General features: G+C 41.1%; 1 protein-coding gene across 7 annotated transcripts in view; it reads left to right on the forward strand.

Moving 5' to 3' along the window:
- The window catches only part of MYB (MYB proto-oncogene, transcription factor), a 99,803-nt gene that overhangs the window by 61,885 nt on the left and 12,263 nt on the right, over window positions 1-25,655 (forward strand). For all 7 annotated transcript variants that reach the window (XM_033939668.1, XM_033939667.1, XM_033939669.1 and 4 more), the window contains one exon: window positions 13,248-13,355. In XM_033939668.1, coding sequence (XP_033795559.1) covers window positions 13,248-13,355 — 108 coding nt within the window. The remainder of the gene's footprint in view (window positions 1-13,247; window positions 13,356-25,655) is intronic.

Raw genomic sequence — 25,655 nt, forward strand, 5'->3', positions numbered from 1 at the left:
AGAAGCTGCACCTTTTTGAGCATTAATCATTTTAGATTGTAAAAGAATATCAGGTGTGGATTTCAGTTTAGTTGGATCTGGGTAGTTCACATGTATACTGTGACGTAATTGAAGCCACATGTCACGTTGATTAGACAAGAGGCCATATGTATATTGTAGTTCCTCAAAAGTCTGCCACTGTTGATTCTTAATCAGATCACTCAGCATCCATATTCCACATTTTTGCCACTGTGCCCAATCTGAAGTAGCATCTTGTATTATCTTTTTATTATACCAAACAGATACTTTAGAAGATCTAGACCATTATTCTTCATCAAGTTATCAAAGTGCTTGCGGGTATTTGCCGTGGATCTATGTATAGTGTCAGTATTCAGCTGTGCAGAGATTGATAGATTAAGGTGTAGGTTAGCAGAACCAAACTTACTTTTTTCTAGATTTAACCATGCCTGGGGGTCCTTTAAATCTTGATTTAGCAGCCCAAGTGACCCTTGCCTTATTAAGAAGGCTTGATGATAATTAAAGAAATCCGGAAAATTAAATCTTTCTGATTTATCATTCTTCAGTTTTTGTAATGCAATTCGAGGTTGACAGTTATTCCAGAGAAATTTACTTAAAGCCTGTGCTATGGTATACGTTTTTTTGTGTAGAAGAAAAGGAATCATAGTTAGGATATAATTTATCTTCGGTAAAATCATCATTTTAATGGTTTTAATGGTAGCTAAACGACCCCACCAGGTGATCTTATGAGGAGACCATCTGTGTGACAAATCCTTTATTTTAGATAAAATAAGTTTTGAGTTTAATTGTTCTGTTTCTTTTAAAGTTGGTCCAATGCAAATGCCCAAATACTTTATTTTACTGGAATTCCAAATGAAGCCATAGGCATCTGTCATGTTTATCACCAATACAATTTATGGATAGAATTTCAGACTAGTTGTATTTAATTTGTATCCTGATACTTTTGCATACCAGTTTATCACTTGCATAAGTTGTGATATAGAATTTGGAGTAACATATAGTAGAATATCGACTGTGTATGCAGACAGCTTGATTTCTCCATCACCATATTTGAAACCTTGAATATCAGGAGACTTTCTAATAGACGCTAGTAATGGTGCTAGAGCTAGATTAAAAAGCAGTGGAGATAAAGGGCATCTTTGTCAAGTGCCTCTGGTGGGTCTAAATGAATCCAAAAACTGACCGTTGATGAAGAGTCTAGTTTGGAGATTAGAATATAGAACGGATATCATGAGTATAAATTGCTCAGGTATTGCAAATTTATGGAGAGTAGCAAATATGAAAGACCATTCCACTCTATCAAATGCCTTTCCTGGCAAGTTTCTGAGATGACGCTTGAGTGGTCGCTATTATATTTAAAAGCATACGAGTATTGTTTGAATGATGTCCATTTATAAATCCCACTAGATCTTGAGTACCTGAATGTAAACCACTTAGACTATAAGTGGAATATAAATGCTTAAATAAATAAATCTGATGAAATTAAAGCTAGTATAAGCTGTTGCAGTCTGTTCGCTATTATTTTGGCAAAAATTTTCACATCTACATTAATCATAGACAACGGTCTATAATTAGAAACTAGCTGAGGATCTTTCCCTGGTTTAGGGATAACAATAAGCGTTGCCTCTGTGAATGTCCCTGAAGCATTGCCTTGTGATATCATATGTGCGAATAATTGCTGCATGTATGGTGCTAGCACATCTTTAATTTTTTTTATAAAATTCAGCCGTTATTCCATTAGGTCCCGGTGATTTTTTTTTTTTTGCCATATCTTGGATAACTTCTATAATCTCATTAGATGTAATAGGTTTAATCAGTTGATCCAATGTAGGAAGAAATGGTAAATTTGTCCTATCTAAGAAGGTATAAACATCGTTTTCATCACTGAGTTCAGAGGAGTACAGTTCTTTATAGTACTTATGAAATTCTCTCAAGATATCAGAAGTAAATGAGATCATCAAGTCATCTATGTTAATTAAGAGTTTTGATGTTTTTCTTCTCACTCTTCTGCTTTAAACAAGAAGCAAGGAGGTGTCCTGGTTTATTAGAATCAGAATAGTAATTGGCTTCAGTAATAAAAACAGTGTGGGCAGCTTTTTTCCTCAATATTGAGTTATATTGAAATCAGAGCTTCTGAAGTTCCAATAATATTGGGACATTATTAGTGTCGGATTTATGAGCAGCCTCCTTTGCTTTGATTTCTGTTTCCAATGCACTAATCTCAGCGGTATGCAGTTTCTTTAGTTTGGCATTAAATGAAATGATCACTCCCCTTAGGTATGCCTTAAAAGCATCCCAAGTTGTATTCCAGGAAGTGTCTTCAGGTTTATTAAACTGAAAAAATTCAGTGATTGATGTGGTGATAAGGTCTTCAAAGCCCTCTTCTTGTATAAGAGTGGAATTAAATCTCCATCGTTTAGAGGAGAATACTTGAGTTATGTTGTTTAAAGATAATGTAATAGCTGCATGATCTGATATGGAGATTTCCTCAATGCTAGCTTCATTAATAAAAGGTGAGAGAGAGAGTTACTGACGAGATACGTTTCTATTCTTGAATATAGTTAGCAATAATATATTGTAGCTGTAAATATACATTGAAAATTAAATTAAACTAGACAATTAAAATTGCCACCGGGGAAGCAGACTAAGTAATCAGCAGGGAAGATGAGAGATTTTATATCCATTACATTACTCATTGAAAATTTGCATTGAAGTGAACTCGGCAGCAGAATACAGACAGAATATAGTTAGACAGTTATTTCTGTTAAGCTGCTATCACGCCGCCAAACAAATAAAGCCAATAGAAAATCTAAGGCTATAAACATCAAAATATATTCTTAAAATCAACAATAATCAGTGAGATAATATGGGGCTCATAATCGAAATGGAAATACGTCTAAAAACCGGCCTAAATCAGCACTCAGAAGATCAGTGAGACAGGTCATCCAAGTGCCGATAATCGAACCAGGTTTTAGATGTATTTAAAAACGACCTAGGCTTTCACAGTGCTGCTGAATGACCAGAGCTAAAAGGGGCGTGTCAGAAGGAGTGTCGAGGGTGGGATTTGGGCAGGACGTGGGCCATCCTAGACTTAGTCGTACTGCATGTATAACTAAAAGTTTTACAACACTGCCTAGACCAGGGGTCTCAAAGTTCCTCCTTGGGAGCCGCAATCCAGTCGGGTTTTCAGGATTTCCCCAATGAATATGTATGAGATCTATGTGCATGCACTGTTTTCAATGCATATTCATTGGGGAAATCCTGAAAACCCGACTGGATTGTGGCCCTCAAGGAGGGACTTTGAGATCCCTGGCCTAGACGGAACTTGGACGTTATGACTTGGGCTATCTAAAACCAGGACTAAGTCACAAGAAGGTATCCAAAGTGACCAGATAAGCACTGCAGACACAAAGTATCACTGCACACACACTGCCCCAGTGATCACTGACCCCCCCCCCTCCCCATAAAAATTGTAATAACAACTTTACATATCTGCCTCCAGAACATCAGCACCTGGCAGCCTGGCATAGGAAAGCCTAGTAGAGCTGCACAGAAGTGGCTTAAGTGGTCTTGGGGGTGGATTAGTAAACCATGGAGAGGAGGACCCAGGCCCATAAGCCACTCTAATCACTGCATTCATGGTGAAATATATGCACCCCCCAAAAACCCTCCAAACCCTTTTGTACTGCCATATAAGTGGCTCCTACAGCCATAAGGGCTATTGGGGTGGTAGATAGGTGGGTCTAGTAGATTCTAGGGGTGTTTTGGGGGACTCACCATGACCTATAAGGGAGCTGTAGTGAGATGTTTATGTGGGACCCTTTTTGTGAAGTTAACAGCAGTGCCCTGTAAGGTACCCCACTACTCTGGTGCTATGTCTGGGTGTCCAGTCCATCACTTTTCTGGACCCTCCCACACCCAAAAGGTCTTTTTCTAGGCGTTTGTGATGAATTTTTGGTTGAAAATGGGGTATAAAAATGGACAACTTAGCAGTCTGGGTGATCAGATGGCTGGACGTACAGTTGGATGATTTTCAAAAAAAATAAAGTTGGACGTATTTTTCAAAAATAGACCTTTTCCCGTGTCCAACTATGGGCGACTTGCGACTTAGGCCCAAAACGGACTTAGACATTTCTTTTGATTATGCCCTTCTAAATGTGTATTTATAAATTAAGTAGTCAAAGCATAGCATAGTCAAGTCACTTCCGGGCTGAAATAGCAAGTAAGAGGAAACAATAGTGGTGTATAGTTTCTTCAAGCCTGAACTATCGGTGTGGGACAATGCAGCTCCAGAAAGTCTTCTACTTTTAGGGGATCCACAAAATCCTTGGTAACATGTTGATATGTGATGTGGAGACGAGCAGGATATAAAATGCTGAAGCAGGCTCCCAGCTCCTTCAACTGCGGTCTGTAAGTTAAGAGTTTTTCCGCACTTCAGCAGTGTTCTTGCAAAGGTCTGTGAGTCTCACGTCTGTCCCTGGAAAGATGGTTGAGGCGCTGATCAAAGATAGCATAGTCCGGCACCTAGACACACACGACTTGATGAGAGCCAGTCAACATGGCTTCAGGAAAGGGAAATCATGTTTGACAAACCTACTTCAATATTTTGAGACAGTGAACAGACACATCGATAGTGGAGAACCGGTGGATATTGTATACTTGGACTTTCAGAAAGCGTTCGACAAGGTTCCACATGTAAGACTTCTCCAGAAATTACAAGGCCATGGAATAGAGGGAGATATAATATGATTGATAGGCAAATGGCTAGAGAACAGAAAACAGAGAGTGGGCATAAATGGGAAGTTCTCAGAATGGGAAAAAGTGACTAGTGGTGTACCCCAGAGCTTGGTACTTGGACCCATCTTATTTAATATTTTCATAAATGACCTGGAAGAAGGAACATCCAGTGAAATCATCAAGTTTGCAGACGACACAAAACTATGCCGGGCAATGATCGCAGAAGAACAGCAAGGAACTTCAGAGCGACTTGAATCAATTGGAGAAGTGGGCAGATAAATGGCAGATTAATTTTAATGTGGAAAAATGCAAAGTGATGCATTTAGGCAGAAAAAATAAAGATTACAAGTATAGTATGTCAGGTGTAACTCTGGGAAAGACCGAACAGGAAAAGGACCTGGGTGTACTGATAGATAGGACCCTGAAACCATCGGCGCAGTGTATGGCAGCGGCGAAAAAAGCAAATAGAATGCTAGGCATGATAAAGAAGGGAATTACGAGTAGATCAGAGAAAGTTATAATACCGCTCTACAGAGCCATGGTCAGACCGCACCTGGAATACTGCGTCCAGCATTGGTCTCCATATCTAAAGAAGGATATAAAACTGCTAGAGAGGGTGCAGAGACGAGCAACGAAGCTAGTGAAAGGTATGGAGAACCTGGACTACGAGGAACGACTTAGGAGACTGGGGTTGTTCTCCCTTGAGAAGAGGAGACTGCGAGGGGATCTGATCGAGAATTTCAAAATACTGAAAGGATTCGACAAAATGGAGCAGGGAAAGCAGTTATTTACAATGTACAATGTGACACGGACAAGAGGACATAGACTGAAGCTGAGGAGGGACAGGTCCAGGACGAATATCAGGAAGTTCTGTTTCACGCAGCGAGTGATGGACACCTGGAATGCTCTCCCAGAGGAAGTAATTGCAGAATCCACCATTCTAGGATTTAAGGGTAAACTAGATGCACATCTCCTTAAGAGTGGCATAGAGTGATACGGGTAAGGGTAAATTAGATGAACATCTCCCTTGAGAAGCATAGAGTGATATGGGGATTAAAACTATGCCAGAGTACACCTGGCGGGGCCTCCGCTTGTGCGGATCACCAGACTTGATGGACCCAGGGTCTGATCCGGAGATGGCAATTCTTATATTCTTATGTCAGGAAGGAAAAAGATCGTGTTGCCATCTGATTTTATCGGCGCTTTAACTTTGGCTGCCTGCATGATTTGTAACAGCTGTTGATATCTCAAAACTTTGATAATAATGGGTCGTGGATATTTTCCTGTTGCAGATCTTGTAGCAGGTGTTCGATGTGCCCTTTCTACTTCAAATTCTCTGTCAAAGTTTAGGTTAAGCACTTTGGGTAGCCAGGTTTCAATAAATTTAACAACATCAGGACCTTCCTGACCTTCAGGGACTCCTAAAATTCATAAGTTGTTCCTTCTTGCATGGTTGCTGGCCTCCTCAAATTCTAGCTCAAGGAGGTTTATCTTTTTAGTTTGTTTTTGAAGCTGTTTAACATTCTCAGACAACACTTCAGATTTCACTTCCAATTCTGTCACTCAAGATTTAAACTGTGTGACTTCGATTGTCAAATTGGTTAATTTTTCATTTAAATCTTGTATAAGTTCCCTCATCATTCTCAGTTCTTCCAAGATATCAGAGTTGGCTCCATTTTCAGCACTTCCAGTAACCAGTAAAGGAGTTTTTGAAGGCTTTCTTAGCTCAGTCTTGTGTCTCTTACTGTTTTTAGTAGAAGCCATTCTCCCCTCTATTAAATATTGTGGTTAGAGTAGAGCAAGAGATCTTCCTTCTAGCTAAAGATAAAATATAGTCCAGTTGATATAATTTCTCTATTTTTTTGAATTATTGCTGCTGAGGGATGAACAGCTGAATTATGCTGCCATTCGTTTCAAACACTCTAGAACTTCCTAATTATTGCTGCTGAGGGAAGAGCAGACTTATTACATATTTTGATTGGATGGCCTCTCAATTTTAGTTTTAACTATATTAGAAAACATTGTGCATGCTCTCCTCCCATGTGTGTTTGAGTTAACTCTGTGTAGTTGTGCATTCTTGTACTGTCACACAGTATTTCAGTTCAACAGACCTGGAAGCTAGTTAGCTTGAAATTTTCCTGCTGTGATTTTATGCAGTTTAAAATATAGTGATACACAGATCCACGGAAGAGGAAAAGGTACTTATTCCAGGACAAGCAGGCAGTATATTCTCACATGTGGGTGACATCATCCACGGAGCCTGGTACGGACAATGCAAAAAGTGTACCTGTACTGTCACTTTAAATCTTTTCAAAATCTTGAGACTGCCCGTACCACACATGTGCCGGTGCTTTCCCAGGACCATCAGTTCTCAGTTTTTCACAAAGTTGAAAAGTTATAGTTTTGGAGTCTCTCCAAAAATGTGTTTCAATTACCTTTTCAGACCTTCCTGTTTTGTATGTTTCGCCATAATTTGATTTATTTCTCTTTCTTTTCAATCTGTGTTCACTTTCTTCAATTTTCCATTTTTTTGGCCTTCGGACCCTTTTCTAGCCTGGTTTTAGGCCCGGAGTGTTGAGCCTTTTTCAGCTTCGAGATCACTTGACCACTCAGGACCATTGAGCCTTTGATCTTGCATCGGTGGTTTTTCCCTCGATGTCAAGGCCATCCAGTAATTATAAGCAGTGCACTCGGTGCAACAAGAATATTTTAGTCACTGACCCACTTAATTGATGTGTCCTGACCACCAAGTAGATACTTGCAAGCACTGCTCTCGATTTCAAAAAAGATCACTGAAGGCTCCAGTTCAAGAAGTTTTTCAGGTCAATATCAGGAGCATCGAGAATGTCTACCATATCAGACTCTGAGGCTCAAAGACCATATTTGGCACCAAAGCCAGAATCGACATTGACATTGACATCAACATCTCTGTCGATGTTAATATCACTGCCGGTACCACCATCAGGGTCAGACAAGAGAGCTAAGAAGCACAAGCATTCATGCATCCATATTCCAGCATGCATTGGCATCATCAAGAGCCTCCAAGCATCAATGTATAGCGCCAAGGTCTCCATCTTTACAGCTGGTGTCCCCTCAGAGACATACCGCATCATTGAGGTTAACAATGCCTCAACACCAAACGCCTCCTGCACCATCTTATTTATTTATTTATTCAATTTTCTATACCGTTCTCCCAGGAGAGCTCAGAATGGTTTACATGAGTTTATTCAGGTACTCAAATATTTTTCCCTATCTGTTCCGGTGGGCTCACAATCTATCTAATGTACCTGGGGCAATGGAGGGATTAAGTGACTTGCCCAGGGTCATAAGGAGCAGTGTGGGTTTAAACCCACAACCCCAGGGTGCTGAGGCTGTGGCTTTAACCACTGCGCCACACTCCCCTGATCTCTGCAATACTGGTGGTGTCTTTATAGGATCAAATTAGAGACCTAGTGCAAAGGAAGTTGGCTGCCATGTTGCAGGCTCAGGCAATTCAAGCCCCAACCCAAATGCAACTGGTACCAGCCCAGTCTAAGTAAAGTTCCAAGAGAAAATCCAGAACCAAATCTCAGACCCCTTACAAAAGACACTCAACACCAAAGAGGACAACATCATCAAGACATCGTAGTTTACTTTCACGTTCTTCTTCAATTAGACATTGAAGATCCCGAAGTATCTCGACATTCTTCTCAACATTGAATTTGATCTCAACATACTACTGAGCATCGCCTATCTTGGCAATCTCCCTCTCCACATCAGGGTGTGGAGGAGTATGACTCTGACCTGTTCATTTACTTTCACGTTCTTCTTCAATTAGACATTGAAGATCCCAAAGTATCTCTCGACATTCTTCTCAACATTGAATTTGATCTCGACATACTACTGAGCATCGCCTATCTTGGCAATCTCCCTCTCCACATCAGGGTGTGGAGGAGTATGACTCTGACTTGTTCATTCACTCTTCCTTGGGATATCCAGATCTCTCTGCCGCTGAGTCCTCAGATCCATCCCATCTACCTCCTTGAAGGAGATTACCATCAGAGAGCCTCTCCTTCACAAAATGGTACAAGCATTACCCGTCAAATTGGAATCAGAGTCTGAAACAGGGCAGAGGTTTTTGATGCCTTGGTTTATGAATAGATTCCTAAAACTCCCGTTTCATAATCTTATGAAAGACACTATATTTAAAAACTGGGAAATGCCTTTCTTGATGCCATGTAAGTTGGATTATTTGTACAAGATTCAGTCATGCCCGGTGTTTGACAAGCCAAAACTTCAACATCAGTTCCTCCTGGTAGAATCTACCCTCAAGAAGTCTAGTAGTTCTACAACATTTGCTACTACTCTTCTAGGTAGGGAAGGATTAATAAGTTTGGTCATAGGATTTTGAGCTATAACTTTTATATGACATTCTATATGAAGTCATTAGCTCAACAGCTCTCTAATTATGAGAAATTTATCCCACACGACCATCTTTCTGATTTCCAACATTTAGCAAATGACCACCTAGAAACCAGAAAATATATCTGTGTTCTACGCATTTGTTGTCACCTCGAGAGCATTGGCATTATCGCCATGAGAAGGCAGGCGTGACTGAGGGTATCTGATTTAGATTCCAACGTCCAAGATCCCTTAACTAACATTCCATGTCTAGGGGATAAGCTGTTTGGAGACAAAATAGAGGAAGCTACCCATATCACTAGCCACAAGCAGTCGATATCCACATCAAAATCTGCTAAACCTCCACCTGCAAAGCACTATTATACTTCTAAGAGACCTTCTTACTATTCCAGGTGTCAGTATGTCCCCTCTTCTACCTCATCTGAAGCTCCTCCTCAACAACGCCCCTAACAACAAAGGACTCAAAAATTGCAGACATAGTCTAGGAAAAAAAAAACCCAAAACAGTCTTTTTGACTGTCTCATAAAGAGCCTTAAAAGATACCAAAATAAAGTTGGTGTCTTTTAAGGATATTTTGTCTTGGGGTTTTTGCTATCATAAAGAGGCTTGTCATTGTTCACCAACCCAGTCCTCAGACTCTACCCATAGGAGGCCATCTCGCCTATTTTTACCAATGTTGGGCCTTCATTACCAATGAGTCCTGAAGATCATGAAACAAGGTTATGCTCTTCATCTACAGAAAACACCTCCAAATCATCCTCCAAAAGAGTCTATTCCCATCAGACCACTCTTCTCCAACAAGATCTCTTAGCCCTCCTCTGGCTCAATGCCATCGAACAGATTCCTCGACAGGAGAGGGGCCAAGAGTTCTAATCTAAATATTTCCTAATTCCAAAGAAAACCAGAGGCCTATATCCAATTCTAGATCTCTGCACTGTTAACAGATACTTAGTGAAAGAGAAGTTTTGTATGGTTTCTCTGGGAACCCTTGTTACCCCTCCTGGACAAGAATGACTGATTCTGTTCTCTAGAAGCCTACACACACATTCCCATCCTACCAGCCCACATAAAATCCTTCACTTCTTTCTGAGGACACACCACTTCTAGTACAGAGTGCTTCCATTTAGCCTAACATCAGCACCCAGAGTTTCACAAAATATTTAGTTATAGTAGCTGCTACACGCCGCTCTTAAGGCTTTCATGTGTTTCATTATCTAGACGACTGGTTAATCAAGGCCCCATCACCTCAGACTGTTCATATAGCCATGAATTCAACAGTGCGTCTTCTAGAACTTCTAGGATTTGCAATCAGTTACCAGAAATCCCATCTCCAACCCTGTCAAACACTAGAGTTTATTGGGGCATTTCTGGACACAACTCAAACTCGAGTATTTATACCACAACAGTGGCTAGACAACATCATTCAGATTTGCCAAAAGGTCTCCTCTTTTCAGAGCCTCTTAGGTCATATGGGCCTCTTAGGTCATATGGCCTACACAGTGCATGTAACTCCATTTGCTCATTTATATCTCAGAGATCCTCAATGGACGCTCTCATCCCAATGGTCTCAAACCTCCGATCCACTGTCTCAAAGATTGCAGATAACTGCAGCACTACATCAATTTTTTCAATGGTGGATAACACCAAAGAACCTATCGAAGGCCTTCTCTTTCAGATTCTGCCACATCAAACAGTATTGACAATAGATGCTTCCATGCTTGGATGGGGAGCCTACCTCAACAGCCTCCACACTCAAGGCATCTGGACTTATCAAGAGAAATCTCTTCATATCAATCTCCTCAAGCTTCAGGCAATCCAAAATGCTCTATGCACATTTCTAGGATCGTCTCCTCAATCCAGTAGTACTTATTCATATCAACAACCAAATAACTATGTACTATGTGAACAAACAAGGAGGCATTGGATCTCGCTCCCGTTGTCAAGAAGCAATGCAAATCTGGACCTGGCGATTCCTCTCAATATATTCCTCAAAGTAGTCTATCTAACAGGAAAACAGAATGTCTTTGTAGACAAGTTGAGCAGACTTCTACAATCTCACGAATGGTCACTCAACTCAACAGTATTATACCAGATATGTTTGACTCCAGAAATAGATCTCTTCGCTTCCCCTCACAATCACAAACTTCCAGTCTACTGCTTCAGAATCTACAATCCCAATCGTTTGGACTCCAATGCCTTCCTTCTAGACTGGACGCACAAATCTGTATGCTTTCCCTCCAACTCCTCTTCTAGGGAAAACTCTATTCAAACTTTGCCAAAAACAAGCCACAATGATTCTTATAGTACCTCCAGCTCAGTGCATGAGAACCCTCATACTTCAAATTTTTCCAGCCTTACTAACATAGAATGAAAGATCTCTTCTCCATCCCAATCTATGATTACAGCGTGGAATCTCTCTCCCACCAATCAGATAATTTTATTCTTTCTTCATCAATATCTGATATAATTGAAGTCTCTAGAAAATCTTACACGCAATGTTGTTACCATTTCAAGTGGATTCATTTTACACTGTGGTGTGCTCAGCGCTCATTATGTCCAGACGCATGTTCTCTATCATCAGTTCTGAACTATCTTCTCCATCTTTTCAACTCTGATCTTAAAACTACTTGAGTCAGAGTACATCTCAGCACTATAAGTGCTTATTATATTCCTCTGGATAAGAAAAACATTGTCTGTCTATCCTTTGGTCTATAGATTTATGAAAGGCCTTTTTCATACTAAACCTTCTCTAATTGCTTGGAATCTTAATCTTATACTTCCAACCCTCATGAAAGCCCCCTTTGAACCACTGACATCGTCATCTCTTAAACACTTCACTTAGAAAGTGGTATTCGTAATTTGTATCACTTCTGCATGTTGTGTCAGTGAACTACAAGCATTAGTGTCAAACCCTCCATATACCACCTTCTACCCTGACAGAGTAGTTTTCCGAACTTTTTCCTAAGTTTCTGCCAAAGGTCTTATCAGAACTTCACCTGAATCAGTCTATAGTTTTACCTGTATTCTTTCCAAGACCACATTCTCACCCTGGAGAAGCAGCTCTCCATACATTGGATTGTAAACGTGCTATTGCTTATTACCTGGATCGCACAAAATCTCATAGAAAGTCCACTCATTTGATCCTAACAGACTAGGCGGACTGCATTTTTTTCTCTTATGCTCAGGCTGGACTGCCATTGGAAGGTCGTGTTACTGCACATAAAGCAATAGCAACTTCAATAGCTCACTTATTGAGGACATCTGTAAAGCAGCCACTTAGTCCTCAATTCATACCTTCACATCCTACTTTGGATGTGTCATTTGGAGAATCATTCCAGACAGGATAGTCAGTTCAGACAAGCAGTTCTTCAGAATTTGTTCTGCACATGACAGCCAACTTCCCTTCATCCCATTTTTCATCACAGCTAGGGAGTACCACATGTGAATATATATTGCCTACTTGTCCTGGTATAAAGCACAGTTACTTACCTGTAACAGGTGTTATCTGAGGACAGCAGGCAGATATTCTCACAACCCTCCCACCTCCCCTAGTTGACTTCTTAGCTCTTGCACTGAACTGATTGTTCTGCAAACTGACGTCAGGTGGGAAGGCACCAGTACATGTGTGGAATGGGCAGTCTCGAGACTTTGAAAAGATATAAAGTGACAGAACACTTTTTGCACTGTCCATATTGGGCTCTATGAGTGATGTCGCCCACATGTGAAAATATCTGCCTTCTGTCCTTGGATAACACCTGTGCTTTTCTTCCTGATTCAGAGGTTACCATCTATTATAAACATAGATGTTTTGGCCATGGCAGCTAGAATTACAGGGAATACCCCACCTATAAGGACTGTGTCTTTTGTTTTATATATTGTCAAATCACACTCCACACCCCCAGGGCAGAATCAGACTCATGGACTTTCAAGTCACCAGGGTTAAAGTCCTGCTGTAACAAGGATAAAATAGTTTTCTGTATCATGTGTGATGCTTTAATGTATTTAGTTTCTTATATACTGCCTGCAGTGTACTATAAAGAAGAACAAATAACATATTTTCCATTTTGCATATCTATATGTGTGCCTTACAGAACCTTCTCACCAGCTCTGTTCTTATGATGCCACTTGCTGACAAGGATGACAACGCCCACAAATCATTCCTTGGCCCTAGAAGCCGTCTCCTGGCCAGTCCCCTGCAGGTAATCTTCCATCTAAAGTTAGACCTTTGTTGCATGAATGGTCCTCAGTCTTGAGTAAGGATTCTAACATTTGTCAATTTTAATACAACTGCTTCTCTTGAATATTTGGGTTCTTGTCATTTTCCTTCCTAGTCCTTTGACAGGCATTTATCTTGGTGTTTCATAGCCTATACATCATGGAGAACATGCACTGAGTAGCTTAGAACAGACAAAAGAGACCACTTGAAAATCACAGATTTCTATAACCAGAAGGCAAAAATATCTTTGAGCTTTAATCTGCAGCAGTAACTTACAGTAGATATTTATCACTTCATGCCCTTTTATGAAAAAATGGCAGGCAGTATCTTAGGGACATAATACTGTATTACCCACCCTTATGTTCAACTTATCTACCGTGTTTCCCCGAAAATAAACCTAAATATTATTAATATGTGTGTAAATTCTGTAAGTTATGCACTTTAGTTTAAGCTCCACCCATGTGTATATCCCCTAGCAAGTACATGCTGTGTATGTTAAGTGGGTATTCGCAGAAATGTGCTTAGGCAGAATTTGCATATGTGTGTGTGCATATGCACATGCAAATAATCATTAGTGTAAACATTTGCATGCTTAATGGGTACATGCAGTAAATGTTAGGGCCTGTGTTAGGGCTGCTTTAGTTCTGAAAAGCCATACTGAATGGCTTTATTAAACCTATCCTAGGAAAGCGTCTAGAGCAGGGGTCCCCAAAGTCCCTCCTTGAGGGCCGAATCCAGTCGGGTTTTCAGGATTCCCCCAATGAATATGCATGAGATCTATGTGCATGCACTGCTTTCAATGCATATTCATTGGGGAAATCCTGAAAACCCGACTGTGTTGTGGCTTTCAAGGAGGGACTTTGGCGACCCCTGGTCTAGAGTGACCCACATTTCTAAATGGCTAAATGTTTGTGCTTTGTGATCCATTGCAGATTAATTTAGCCAGTTGAAGTAGGAGAATTCTTAACCAGTTAGATTTATCCACTCCATTATTAAAACACGAGGCTGTTTATTTGAAGAAATACTGTATGGCAGGGTAACTTTAAACGTTAGGAAAATCGTGTGGGGGTTTAAACTACCTCTGAAAATATTGTCCACACGACAGAGTTGGAAAATCACAGTGTAAACAAAATAACAACTCTCCTCTACGGAGGAGAAGAATACAGCTGGCAAACCAATAGTTAAAAATGGAGACAAAAAGACCTCAAAATCAATAGGAGTGGCACATTGCAATACACAGCTGCTTAATAGTTAGCTCACTGTCATCACTGGTCAAAAAAACTCCACATATTATCTGGCCAGACAATTCTTTTCACCACCAGGAATTTTATAATTAATGCTGTAGTCATGCACACAAAAATAATGGGACAAAAATGAAGCCTCCATATAAATCAGAAGTTCACTTAGCTTTCATCCAAATAGTCCCAAATGTATCTTATCCCAACGGGAGACCCCGTTTCGCAAAGGCATCTTCAGGGGACTTGTGCAGAAAACATACTTAACAGTTCAAGTGAAGAGAGGGCAGAAGGGACACTGCTTTTAAATTGTGACATTTTGTAAATGAGGGACCCTAGAAAGATGTGCCATAGTGGTATAGGCATGATGGAAAACACTTTTAGAACACAGCCTTTCATAGAATTCTAACTTTCTGTAGGGTATTGCACCAGGATATCCCAGTTAAAGCTTGACAATCTGTTTACAGTTCAATGTTGTCCTCAGGGCAGTCAGACACATTACAGAACAAACACAACTATGCGACTAGCAGGAGAAGGATATGCTGCTAGGATTATTGGTACAAAGTTAAATCAAATGAATGGGGGAGGGGGCAGGCATGACGAGATGGTGTTAGGGAAACAGAACTTGGACAGAGAAAGTGGCTTAACTGGATTTGCAGCTCAGTTTTTTTTTTTTTAAATAATTGCAAGATAGTTTCAGTGCAGCCTGCATTGTTCCTAATACTCCATAATTAAACACAAAGATAAAATGGCAGTGCATGAAACCCAGACACACATTTTAGCAAACCTGTATAAACACTGAGCCAGAAGGCTTTCTTTAGTACATGGATAGAATAGGTGCTCAAAATTCATGTGTCTGAGAGAATAAGGAAATTTGGCTGAGTACAAAAATGAAAGTTGACAAGAAGAGGAGTCCCATTAAACTAGGTAGAGCAGTTCCAGGATCTTGACACTTACAGTACAGAGAGTTTGGTGAAACCTTTAGGATGGTTTGTGTTTTAGCATACTCAAAATATGATATAAGATACTCTAAACTCTGATATAAGAGAGAATTTCAGCGAAGAAATTACCCAAATAGAAAAGATATAGTATGATGATTATTCTTTCCAACTCAGTGGATTTAGGAAATTATATACAAGGGGTCAAGAATGTCTGTGTGAGGGCAAAATAAACGGTGGAGTTTTGGCAGAAAGGGACTAAATTTGGTACGAGGGAAAACTTGGTGAAAAGACACATTGAATTTAAAAAATGAGTCAGATCAGAATTCAAGAGAAATAAACTCTTGAAAAATAAACTCATGCTTTTCTATGGAAGAAGTAGGTCTAACTTCTTTAGCATAGAAACTTTGATAACCTAGCATTAACTGCTCCTTTCAAACTTCCTCTTCTTGTTTTATTCTGAGTCACAGACGCACCTAGACCTACATCCACAAAGATTTGACATAATTCATGAGACATGTTTTGCATGCTTTTCCTCAACACATACCCTCCCAGTGCTGCCAAAACCCTATCCTTATTGGTTTACCTCTTAGTGTTTCAGATATGTTTTTCATTTTCTTCCTTATCCTACCAGACTAGTACAGATGCTTGGGTTTGTGCTATCCTGCCAGCAGGTGGAAACAGAACTACTGCAGCCCCTGATCAAAAAAACATAGAAATAAGGCAGATACAGGCCAAATGACCCATCTAGTATGCCTACCCACAGCATCCACTATCTCCTCCTCTCCCTAAGAGATCTCACATGCCTGTTTCTTGAATTCAGACACCGTCTTTGTCTCCACCACCTCTACCGGAAGACTATTCTATGCATCTACTACCCTTTCTGTAAAAAAGTATTTCCTTAGATTACTCCTGAGCCTATCATCTCTTAACTTCATCCTGTGCCCTTTCATTCTGGAGCTTCCTTTCAATTGAAAGAGCCTCATGCGCATTTATGCCACGTAGGCATTTAAATATATCTCCCCTCTCCTGCCTTTCCTCCAAAGTCTGTTCCTATATGCCCTATGACGAAAACCAGACACCATTTTAATAGCCTTCCTCTGGACTGTCTCCATCCTTTTCATATCTTTTTGAAGGTGCGGCCTCCAGAATTATACACAATATTCTCCAGTTCAAAATTTTTATTGAAAAATTGGGGAGAACAACAAGTAGAAAATATACAATCCAGAAAGAATAAAATAATCGTACAACTGATGCAGGTAACATAGCCCAAATGTGGAATCAGAAAAATAAACCAGACTACCTGGATCATATAAATAACACTAGAATCTAAATGGAAAAAAGGGAAGAAAGGAAAAGAAGGAGCAACAAGGAAAGAGTCAGAAAAGTAGCAGGAGTGACTGGCTAGCGAGATTGCATATATTTATCAAGAAATTTCCATGGAGAGAGAGGAACAGAAGAACGTGTTGATAATGCAGAAATACATCGTTTTTCAAAAGCATAGGATTCATATTTGTGATATAGACATAGAGAATTCCACCAGAAAGTGTAATCAAGGAGAGAGGCTGATTTCCAATTTTTTAAAATATGCATAATGGCAGTTACAAACATAGCATCAATCAGTTTGGAAGGACAGTCAGAATTGGCAAAACATGCATGTTGAGAGCGAATAATAATGATATCAAAAGACAAATCGGAAGTGCAGGATGTGATGTCTTTGATAGTCTTCCAGATACGAGTCCAGAAAGGATAAATCATTTTGCAATGAAATAACATGTGATCAATGGTACCCTCTGCTTCAAGACAGTGCCAACATTGAGGGTCCAATTTGAGTTTGGCCTTCCACATACGAGAAGGAGTCCAGACAGCTTGCCACATTACAAAAAACATAGTTTGGGAAACCCTGGATGAAAGCAACGGGCGATTAGTTTTAGACCATAGGAGCTCCCAGTCAACATCTCGAAGTGGTATAGTGAGCATATTTTCCCATTGTTTCATAGACTGGGGAGAAAAGATGAAACGATGATAACATAGAATGGAGTAAAATAAAGAAATAGCCCTAGCCCCTGATAAAGCCACCCTGCACCACTTGGCAACGGAATTCAAAGAAGCTTGGTCATCAAAATGTAAGGGAGTCCTGGATAAAGTTGCAGACAGGAGTAACCATTGGGGATAACAGTTATGTAAGGACGGGAACTGAGCACACAATGATGAGAAAGAAATAATCGAATTGGAAGTGAGTAATTGGTTTACACACCATAAGCCAGCATTTTGCCATTTTTTCCAGCAAAAGGTTTTGCCATTGGACTTGAATTTCGAATTGTTCCAAATAGACATATCAGGACTAGCGTAGAAAGAGACATCGGCCGCTGCATCCAGACTACGCAATGCTTGTTGGGTTGCACTCAGCAAGGTGTAGGTGCGGAGATTCCTAGGAAGATTCATAGTAGCTAACAGAGAGAGAGAGAAAGGAGAACAGATGAAGTGTTCCAGTTCAAGCCAAGAAGGAACATCACGTGGGGGAGACTTTGAGAGCCAGAAAGCACCATACTTGGCAAGGGAGGCGAGATGGTAAAGATGAAAGTCCGGGAGGTTTAGGCCTCCACAAAGTTTGGATGCTTTTAATTTTGAAAAGGCTATACGAGGCTTTTTATTATTCCAAATAAACTGTGACGGTTTGGAATCAATCCAGTGAAAAAGAGATTTCTTACAAAGAGAAGGGAGCATAGACAGAATATAGGTGATTTGGGGAGCCAGTGTCATCTTGATAGAAGCAATTCTGCCCCACCATGATAGGTATAGAGGAGACCATTTGGACGTGGAATGAGTTATCAAAAGTTTTAGTTTAGAAATATTGAGGTCCAAAACAAGGGAGGGACATTTGTGGATTAATATACCTAAGTATTTAACAGGCTCATGTGACCATTGAAAAGGAAGATGGGACAGCTCAGAGAGAGTAATGAGATCATTAAGAGGAAAATTTCCGATTTGTCCCAGTTTACAGAATAACCCGAAAGCAAGGAGTAATCTTTAATCAGATCAATAAGAAATGGTATGGATGAAACAGGATTCCGAATAAACAAAAGAATATCATCCGCATAAGCTGCGAGTTTGATTTGCCGAGAGGAGGAGATGATACCCTGAATAGAATCACATTGACGAATAGAGGCCAGAAGAGGTTCGAGGGCCAAGTTAAACAACAAAGGGGAAAGAGGGCATCCTTGACGTGTGCCCCGATGTAGAGTAAAACGGTTAGAGAGAGAATTATTGATTAAGATACGGGAAGAGGGTTGCCAGTAGAGGGTTTTGATCCAGGATGTAAAGTAGGGACCGAAGTTGAACCAGTGAAGGACCCGTAGCAGGAAAGACCATTCAACTCGGTCGAATGCCTTTTCAGCGTCAATGGCCAATCCCACTACAGGGTCTTGAATGGATTTCACGTGAGCATTGATATGATGAAAGAGACGTAAATTATCACCAATATAGCGATTCTTGATAAAGCCTACTTGATCTTTATGAATGAGAGATGAGATCACTTTATTCAGACGCAGGGAGAGGATTTTGGCCAAAATTTTGTAGTCAAGATTCAATAGGGAGATGGGTCTAAAGTTTTTGACAAGGGTAGGGTCCTTATCAGGTTTTGGGAAGACCACAATAGTGGCATCAATAAAATTATATTGTTTGTCAGGGGAAAGATGAAGAAAATTATAAAAGTTAAGAAGGTGTGGGGCAAGAAACGCGTGAAATTTTTTGTAAAATTCGTTGGTATAGCCATCAGGTCCGGGTGCTTTGTTGCTGGCCAGCGAGGAAATGGCAGTCTCAATTTCGGAAATGGTAAGGGGAGCGTCCAGTTCAGATTTAGAAGAGTCAGAGAGTTGAGGGTGATCAATTTGATCCAAAAAGGAGTCAACATCGGTGAGCGAAGAAGAAAAGTCAGATTTATAAAGGTTAGAGTAGAATTGTTCAAATTGAGAGGAGATCAGTTTTGGGGAAGTGACAGTTTGTCCAGAAGAGGTTTGAATGGAGGAAACGTGTAGTTTCTTGGATTTTGCTTTAAGATATCTGGCTAGTGGTTTGCCCATGGTATTGTCTCCCATATAATGACCAGAAGAGTGCAAGAAAAGACCTTGTCTAGCTTTATAAGAAAGAAGTGAGTTGTATTCATATTTAAGTTTCAGTAATTGATGATAAGTATTTGGATTGGATTTATGGTCAGACATGTGAAACAATTCCAAATGTTTAATAGATTGTTCCAGCTCTTTTTCTCTCTGGAGAACTAGTTTCTTTTTCCAAGAAGAAAGTTTGATCAATTCACCTCTAAGAGAGGCTTTATAAGCCTCCCAGACAATAGAAGGACAAACTTCAGGATCAGTGGAGTTAAGAGCAAAAAATTCAGTGGAGAAGATTATAATTTTTTCTGAGATCTCCTCATCAAGGAGAAGACGGTTATTAAGTCTCCATGTAGGGGAAGTAGTAATGGGAGTGGGCGAGATGACAAGATGTAGGGAGATGGCCTCATGATCCGTGAGGGCTATCGGATGAATGATAGAGTCAGACAAGGTAGAAGTTAAAGAAGGAGAAATAAGGAAGAAATTGATTCTTGAATAAGTATTATGAGGAGGAGAAAAATGAGAATATTCCCTTTCTTTCGGGTTGAGAAGTCGCCAGGGATCAGTAAGAGCAAAATTATCTTTGAGAGCCTGAAGTTCTAAGAAGGAATGAGATTTAGAAGGTTTACAGGAGGAAGATCTATCAAGATAAAGATCTTGTAATTGGTTAAAATCACCTCCAATGATCAAGAACCATACTCTAAAAGGACGTTTGTAGTTCTCTAAAGAATTTAGGATGATCAAGAACCGGTGCGTAGATATTCAAGAAAAGAAATTCAGCTGAGTGCAACCCAACATGAGCTAGGCACCACCTCCCCTCAGTATCAGTTTTATGGGATAAAACTGAAATTTGTAAGTTGTCACGAAACAAAATGGAGACCCCATTTTTCTTACGAGGTGTAGCAGGAGAGAAAAGATGGGATGTATAGCCATGAAATGCCAGCCTGGATGCAGCCACCCGAGGTAGATGGGTTTCCTGAAGGAAAACTACATCCGGATGTTTGGTGCGAATATAATGAGCTATCTTAGTGCGCTTAATTGAATGATTTAGCCCATTTACATTGTAAGAAAAAATATGTAAATCAGCCATGATCCAAAAATGTCAGTGTCATTATAAGGCAATCAAGCAAAGAAAACCACATAAGTACAGTGAAATGAGCAGCATGTAAGAAGTCACTCCTGTAGGAGAAATAAGTGAAGATGAAACCTAGTGAGGAAAGAAACATAGCAAACACAGCAGCACAAGCCTGGTTAAAAAGGAGAAAGCCAGGCAAATATGCAGAACAGCTAAACAGTTTATGGGTGTTCCAACAGGAACGGGGGGAGACACAAGAAGCGATCAAGCAAACAGCTCCACACCTATATTAGCAAATAAAATACGAGGCTATTCAGGTGTATGAAACAGTAAACATTACTGAGCATAGAGATGTCCAGTGAAAACAGTTCATTGCATGTGCAAAGAGTCAAGGAAGGAGGCGAGTTCCTCAGGATCAGTATAAGAAGTTGTACGGTTATTATAAGTCACCTTCATACAGGCAGGGTACATGAGTCCATATTTTGCGCCGATGTCTTTCAGAGCTTGCCGGTGAGAGAGAAAAGCTTTCCTTTTAATCGCTGTGGATTTAGCCAAATCCGGAACGATGAAGTATTTCCTTCCCTGATGTAACAGCTGGGATCGTGATTTCGCTGCAGTGATGATTTGTAGCGCGTGCTGAAAACGCAGAAGTTTGGCCACAATGGGCCGTGCTGTGGTGAGATGAGGAGACGGTTTGGAAGGCACGCGGTGCGCACGTTCTATTTCCAGCGGGGGAGAGAAGGTGAGGCCCAGGGCCTTTGGAAGAAAATCAGATAGAAACGCAGCCACATCCAATCCCTCAGATGACTCAGGTAAGCCAATGATTCTAATGTTGCTCCGCCGAGAACGATTCGAAAAGTCCTCCAAGTCCCGCTGTAAGGATATAATGAGCTTATCATGCTTATCAATCAGGGAGAATTTCGTTTGCAGGTTTGTAGTTTGCTCTTCAAGAACATCAAGTCGGTGTCTGGCGTCAACAAACTGAGAATTAAGCGCCTCTATTTCAACCCTCAGAAGCTTAGTCTCTTCGACTTGCTCCTGCATGATATGCTTAACGGAGCGCATTTCTGCAATGAGGATATCTAGTTGTGAATCCTCATGCTGCGGCACCATTTTGCTTGGGGAGCTCAGATCCGTTTTAGGCCGCTTTCCACTCGATGGGGCCGGTGAGGCAGGATCAGTTTTGCTGGGTTTAGGGGGAGACATGCCGAAGGTGATGAGCAGACAGGATATGCCCGAAGGAAGAAGTAAAAGTACCTGAATTAGCCACAATATTCGAAGTATATTATCAGTGTGGAGGAGCGATCACCCCATGCGTCTGCTTCCCGCGGCTGTCAGGCTCCGCCCCCCTATACACAATATTCTAAATGAGGTCTCACCAGAGTCTAATATAGGAGCATCAATACCTCCTTTTTCCTACTGGCCATACCTCCTCCCTTTGCACCCTAGCATCCTTCTAGTTTTCACCATTGTCTTTTCAACCCTTGTGGCCACCTTAAGGTCATTGCATACTAACACACCCAAGTCCTGCTCCTCTTTCGTGCACAGAAGTTCTTCACCCCCTAAACAGTACCGTTCCCTTGGGTATTTGCAACCCAAATACATGACTTTGCATTTTTCAGCATTATACCTTACCTGCCAAATTTCAGACCATTCTTCAAGCTTCGCTAGGTTCTTTCTCATGTTATTCACACTATCAGGGGTGTCTATTGCTGACTTTGCTATCATCTATAATGAGGCAAAACTTACTACTCAATCATTCAGGAATATCGCTTACAAAAAAAAAATGTTAAAAAGAACAGACCCAAGAACTGAACACTGAGGCAACCACTGGTAACATCCCTTTCCTCAGAGCAATCTTCATTGACCACTACCCTCTGTCACCTTCCACTTAAAAGTTTCTGACCTAGTCTATCACTTTGGGGCCTTACTGAGGGCACTCAGTTTATTTAGTAGATGCCTGTGTGGAACATTGTCAAATGCTTTCTAGAATCTAAATGCAGCATATTTAGTGCACTCCCTCTATCCAATTCTCTGGTTTCCCAGTCAAAGAAATTGATCAGATTTGTCTGACAAGACTTTCATCTAGTGCCTTGGGTGCTGTAATACACTGGATTCCAGAAATGTCTCTATTCTCTGTTTTAAAAGTGTTTCCATTAATTTTACTTACCACAGAAATCAGACTTACTGGCCTTTCTTCCTTACTTTCACTTTTGTGGAGAGGGACCACATCCATCCTTCTCAAGTCCTCCGGTACCACTCCCCACTCTGGAGAATCATTGAAAAGGTCAACCATCAGAGCCTACCTTGAATGTACACTATTCGACCCCATCACTTTGTCCACCTTTAATTTAGCTAGCTCCCCATGAACACAATCCTCTGAAAATCGATGTCAGTATTTCTCAGTCTCCAGCAGGTGATAGGCTTCTTATGCAACCTCTGGTGATTTGATAGGGCTTAATTTCCATGTCTTTTGTTAACCATATTAACCCCCCCCCCTTAAAAAATAAATGAATCAGTAGCCTAAGAGGGATTTCTAGCATTCTAACAAAAAAAGATTTTAAAGCTGTAGCACTTGAGTTTCAGGTCCCTCCCCCATCCCCAACCAATCCTTTTCTTAAGGGGCTAGATTTTTCTTGTGCATTGGACCTTTACCTAGATTGAGAAAACGTTGAGTATCCAAATGTAATTGCTGCTCAACTCACAGTTTTACTTGTAGTTACCTCCATGAGTGCTTTTTTAGTCTGTCTTTTATCCATTGTGGTTTATTTTAAAAAGAAAGAAAATGCTACTCTGGAAAGGTTATTGAAGCCATTGGCTTTCTTTGGCAGACTAGCCTCTGTGCAGAGTTGCTGGTGCGTTTTCACAATGGTAGTGCTGCAGGATAAAAAGGCACTAAGGACAGCCATCATGGCATTGGGGGAAATGCTGACACTGTGAGGAAAAATCTGCGCTCCCTTTTTTCTGTGCTAAAGGCCTGTTGGATGAACAGTGCTCTGGTTTCTGGCTGAACACAGCTGGCAATTAATGTGGCTGAAGCAGCAGCAGGCCCAGTTTTGGTGAGAACTGCCACCATGTTTGCATTGGCCATGGTGGTTGCTGCCAGACACAAAATGCCTCATTTGTCTCCCTCCTCGCTGGCAGCAACAGATCCTTCTCTTGCAGGTAGATTGCAGTTCTTAGCTTTTGCTCAAAATTTCTTACCTGAATTTATTCTCTTGTTGAGCAAAGCTGTTTGCATAGGCATAGATTTACCCTCTACTTCTTGTGGTTTTTCTATTGCTCCTGCTTTGTTCTCCTGTTATAGCTGTTAAATGGATCAGATTTGAAAGGATAGAAAATCAAGATAACAGTGCGACAGACACACTATTCCTGAATCTGTGGGTAGTCATTCCCTTCTCACAAGAATTCATGTAGGGAGCTTCATTAGCATTCTTTTGCTCTGCCTCCCATCCTTCTGGACAGCCCTCCAATTCCTCAATTGTCTCTGTAAGCAAGATGGTAGGAGCCAGTCTTTTTTGCTAAGTGTTTGCAAGACTTTCCAGTGCTGCAGAGGATCCCATTCCTGGGACAGCTCTGGCTGTGGGAGAGCGCAGACTGAGGTCAAGGGTCTTCTTCCAAGAGGCAGACTGCTTTGCAGTGCACCCACAGGGACCAGGTTCCTTGGGAGCAATGCTCGCACCAAGTTTGTCCACATTGGACTTGAGTGCAGACTGAGTGGCTCTGTGGCTGATTGTTTTCTTCCTCCTATTTACATGTGCAAGATCTGGTGAAAGTTGAGGTCTTCGGCCAGTTCGTTGGGCCTGAAAAGCTGTCAGAAGATGCAAGCAGTGCAAATTCTAGGCTTGTTGAGGGAGAAGTTCTCCCTTTAAGCTATCTACAGCTTCTGCAATAGCAGCTCCCAGCACACAGCATGTCACAGTAACAGGTTGATAGCCTGGCAAACAAAATTGGGGTGGGGAGATCTTAAAATTGATTTTTTTTTGGGGGGGGGTTATGGGGTTAGAGTTAGATTCCCTCACCTCTAAAATCGTTAATTTATAGTCCAAAGTGTAGCTCCCCTGACTGTTTTTGGCACTAAAATCACTGGTGGCCATCTTGGATTTTCCAATTTGAAAATAAAAACCTCTATCAACCTCAAAACACCTCTGATTTTGCTTAAAAACAGGTGTGATGGACTACTAAGGCCAGGATACCTTAGATTCATGCCAAGCTTGCAATAGATGGCTGTCGGAGGATCATCCATGTTCTACCTGCCACGTGTCACATGGGGGGGCAGCTACTAGTTTTAGCCTCCAGTGATCCCTCAGGGGATGCCCAGTTGGTCTGAGGGCTAGGAAGAAAGTCCAGATTTGAGCCAGGGAGCAGCGCAAGTGCATTCCCAGTGAAATGCAACCACAAAACCTCAGAAGGGAACTCATGAGCATCTGGACATCCTGAATTCATCAATATGATGTTTGAAGCTTACATGATTAACAAGGGCCACATGGACCCCACAGGGATTGTGGCCCTGCTGGTGTAGGGGGTTCCTTCCCCAAGAGTACAATTCCCCAGCAATAGTGCCAAGCGCAAGACAGGGAAGTTCAGTCTGAGGAAAAATGGGTGGAAATGGGCTCTATTTCAAAGCCTTTACTCTCCCAGTCAGGGACCTCTGTAACAGGAGATGCTGCTTCATTTCTAGGGGGGAGGGGGCTGGATCTGATGGAGGCCCCTGATCATGGGGAGGACCCAACTGTGCGCAGTCTGTTTAAGCCTTCAGTGCTTTTGGAAGTGATAACGGAATCACTCCAGGAATTAAAGATAGAGACTTCACAGTCTTCTGCTACACAGTGCTCGTTTATGGGCAGCACAAAGGCACAGACCACATGTTTTCCCTCTCATCAAGGAATAAAACAGGGGAAAACAAAACCACAAACGCAAATATGC

Source organism: Geotrypetes seraphini, chromosome 3, assembly GCF_902459505.1.
Source record: "Geotrypetes seraphini chromosome 3, aGeoSer1.1, whole genome shotgun sequence".
Classification (NCBI taxonomy): domain Eukaryota; kingdom Metazoa; phylum Chordata; class Amphibia; order Gymnophiona; family Dermophiidae; genus Geotrypetes; species Geotrypetes seraphini.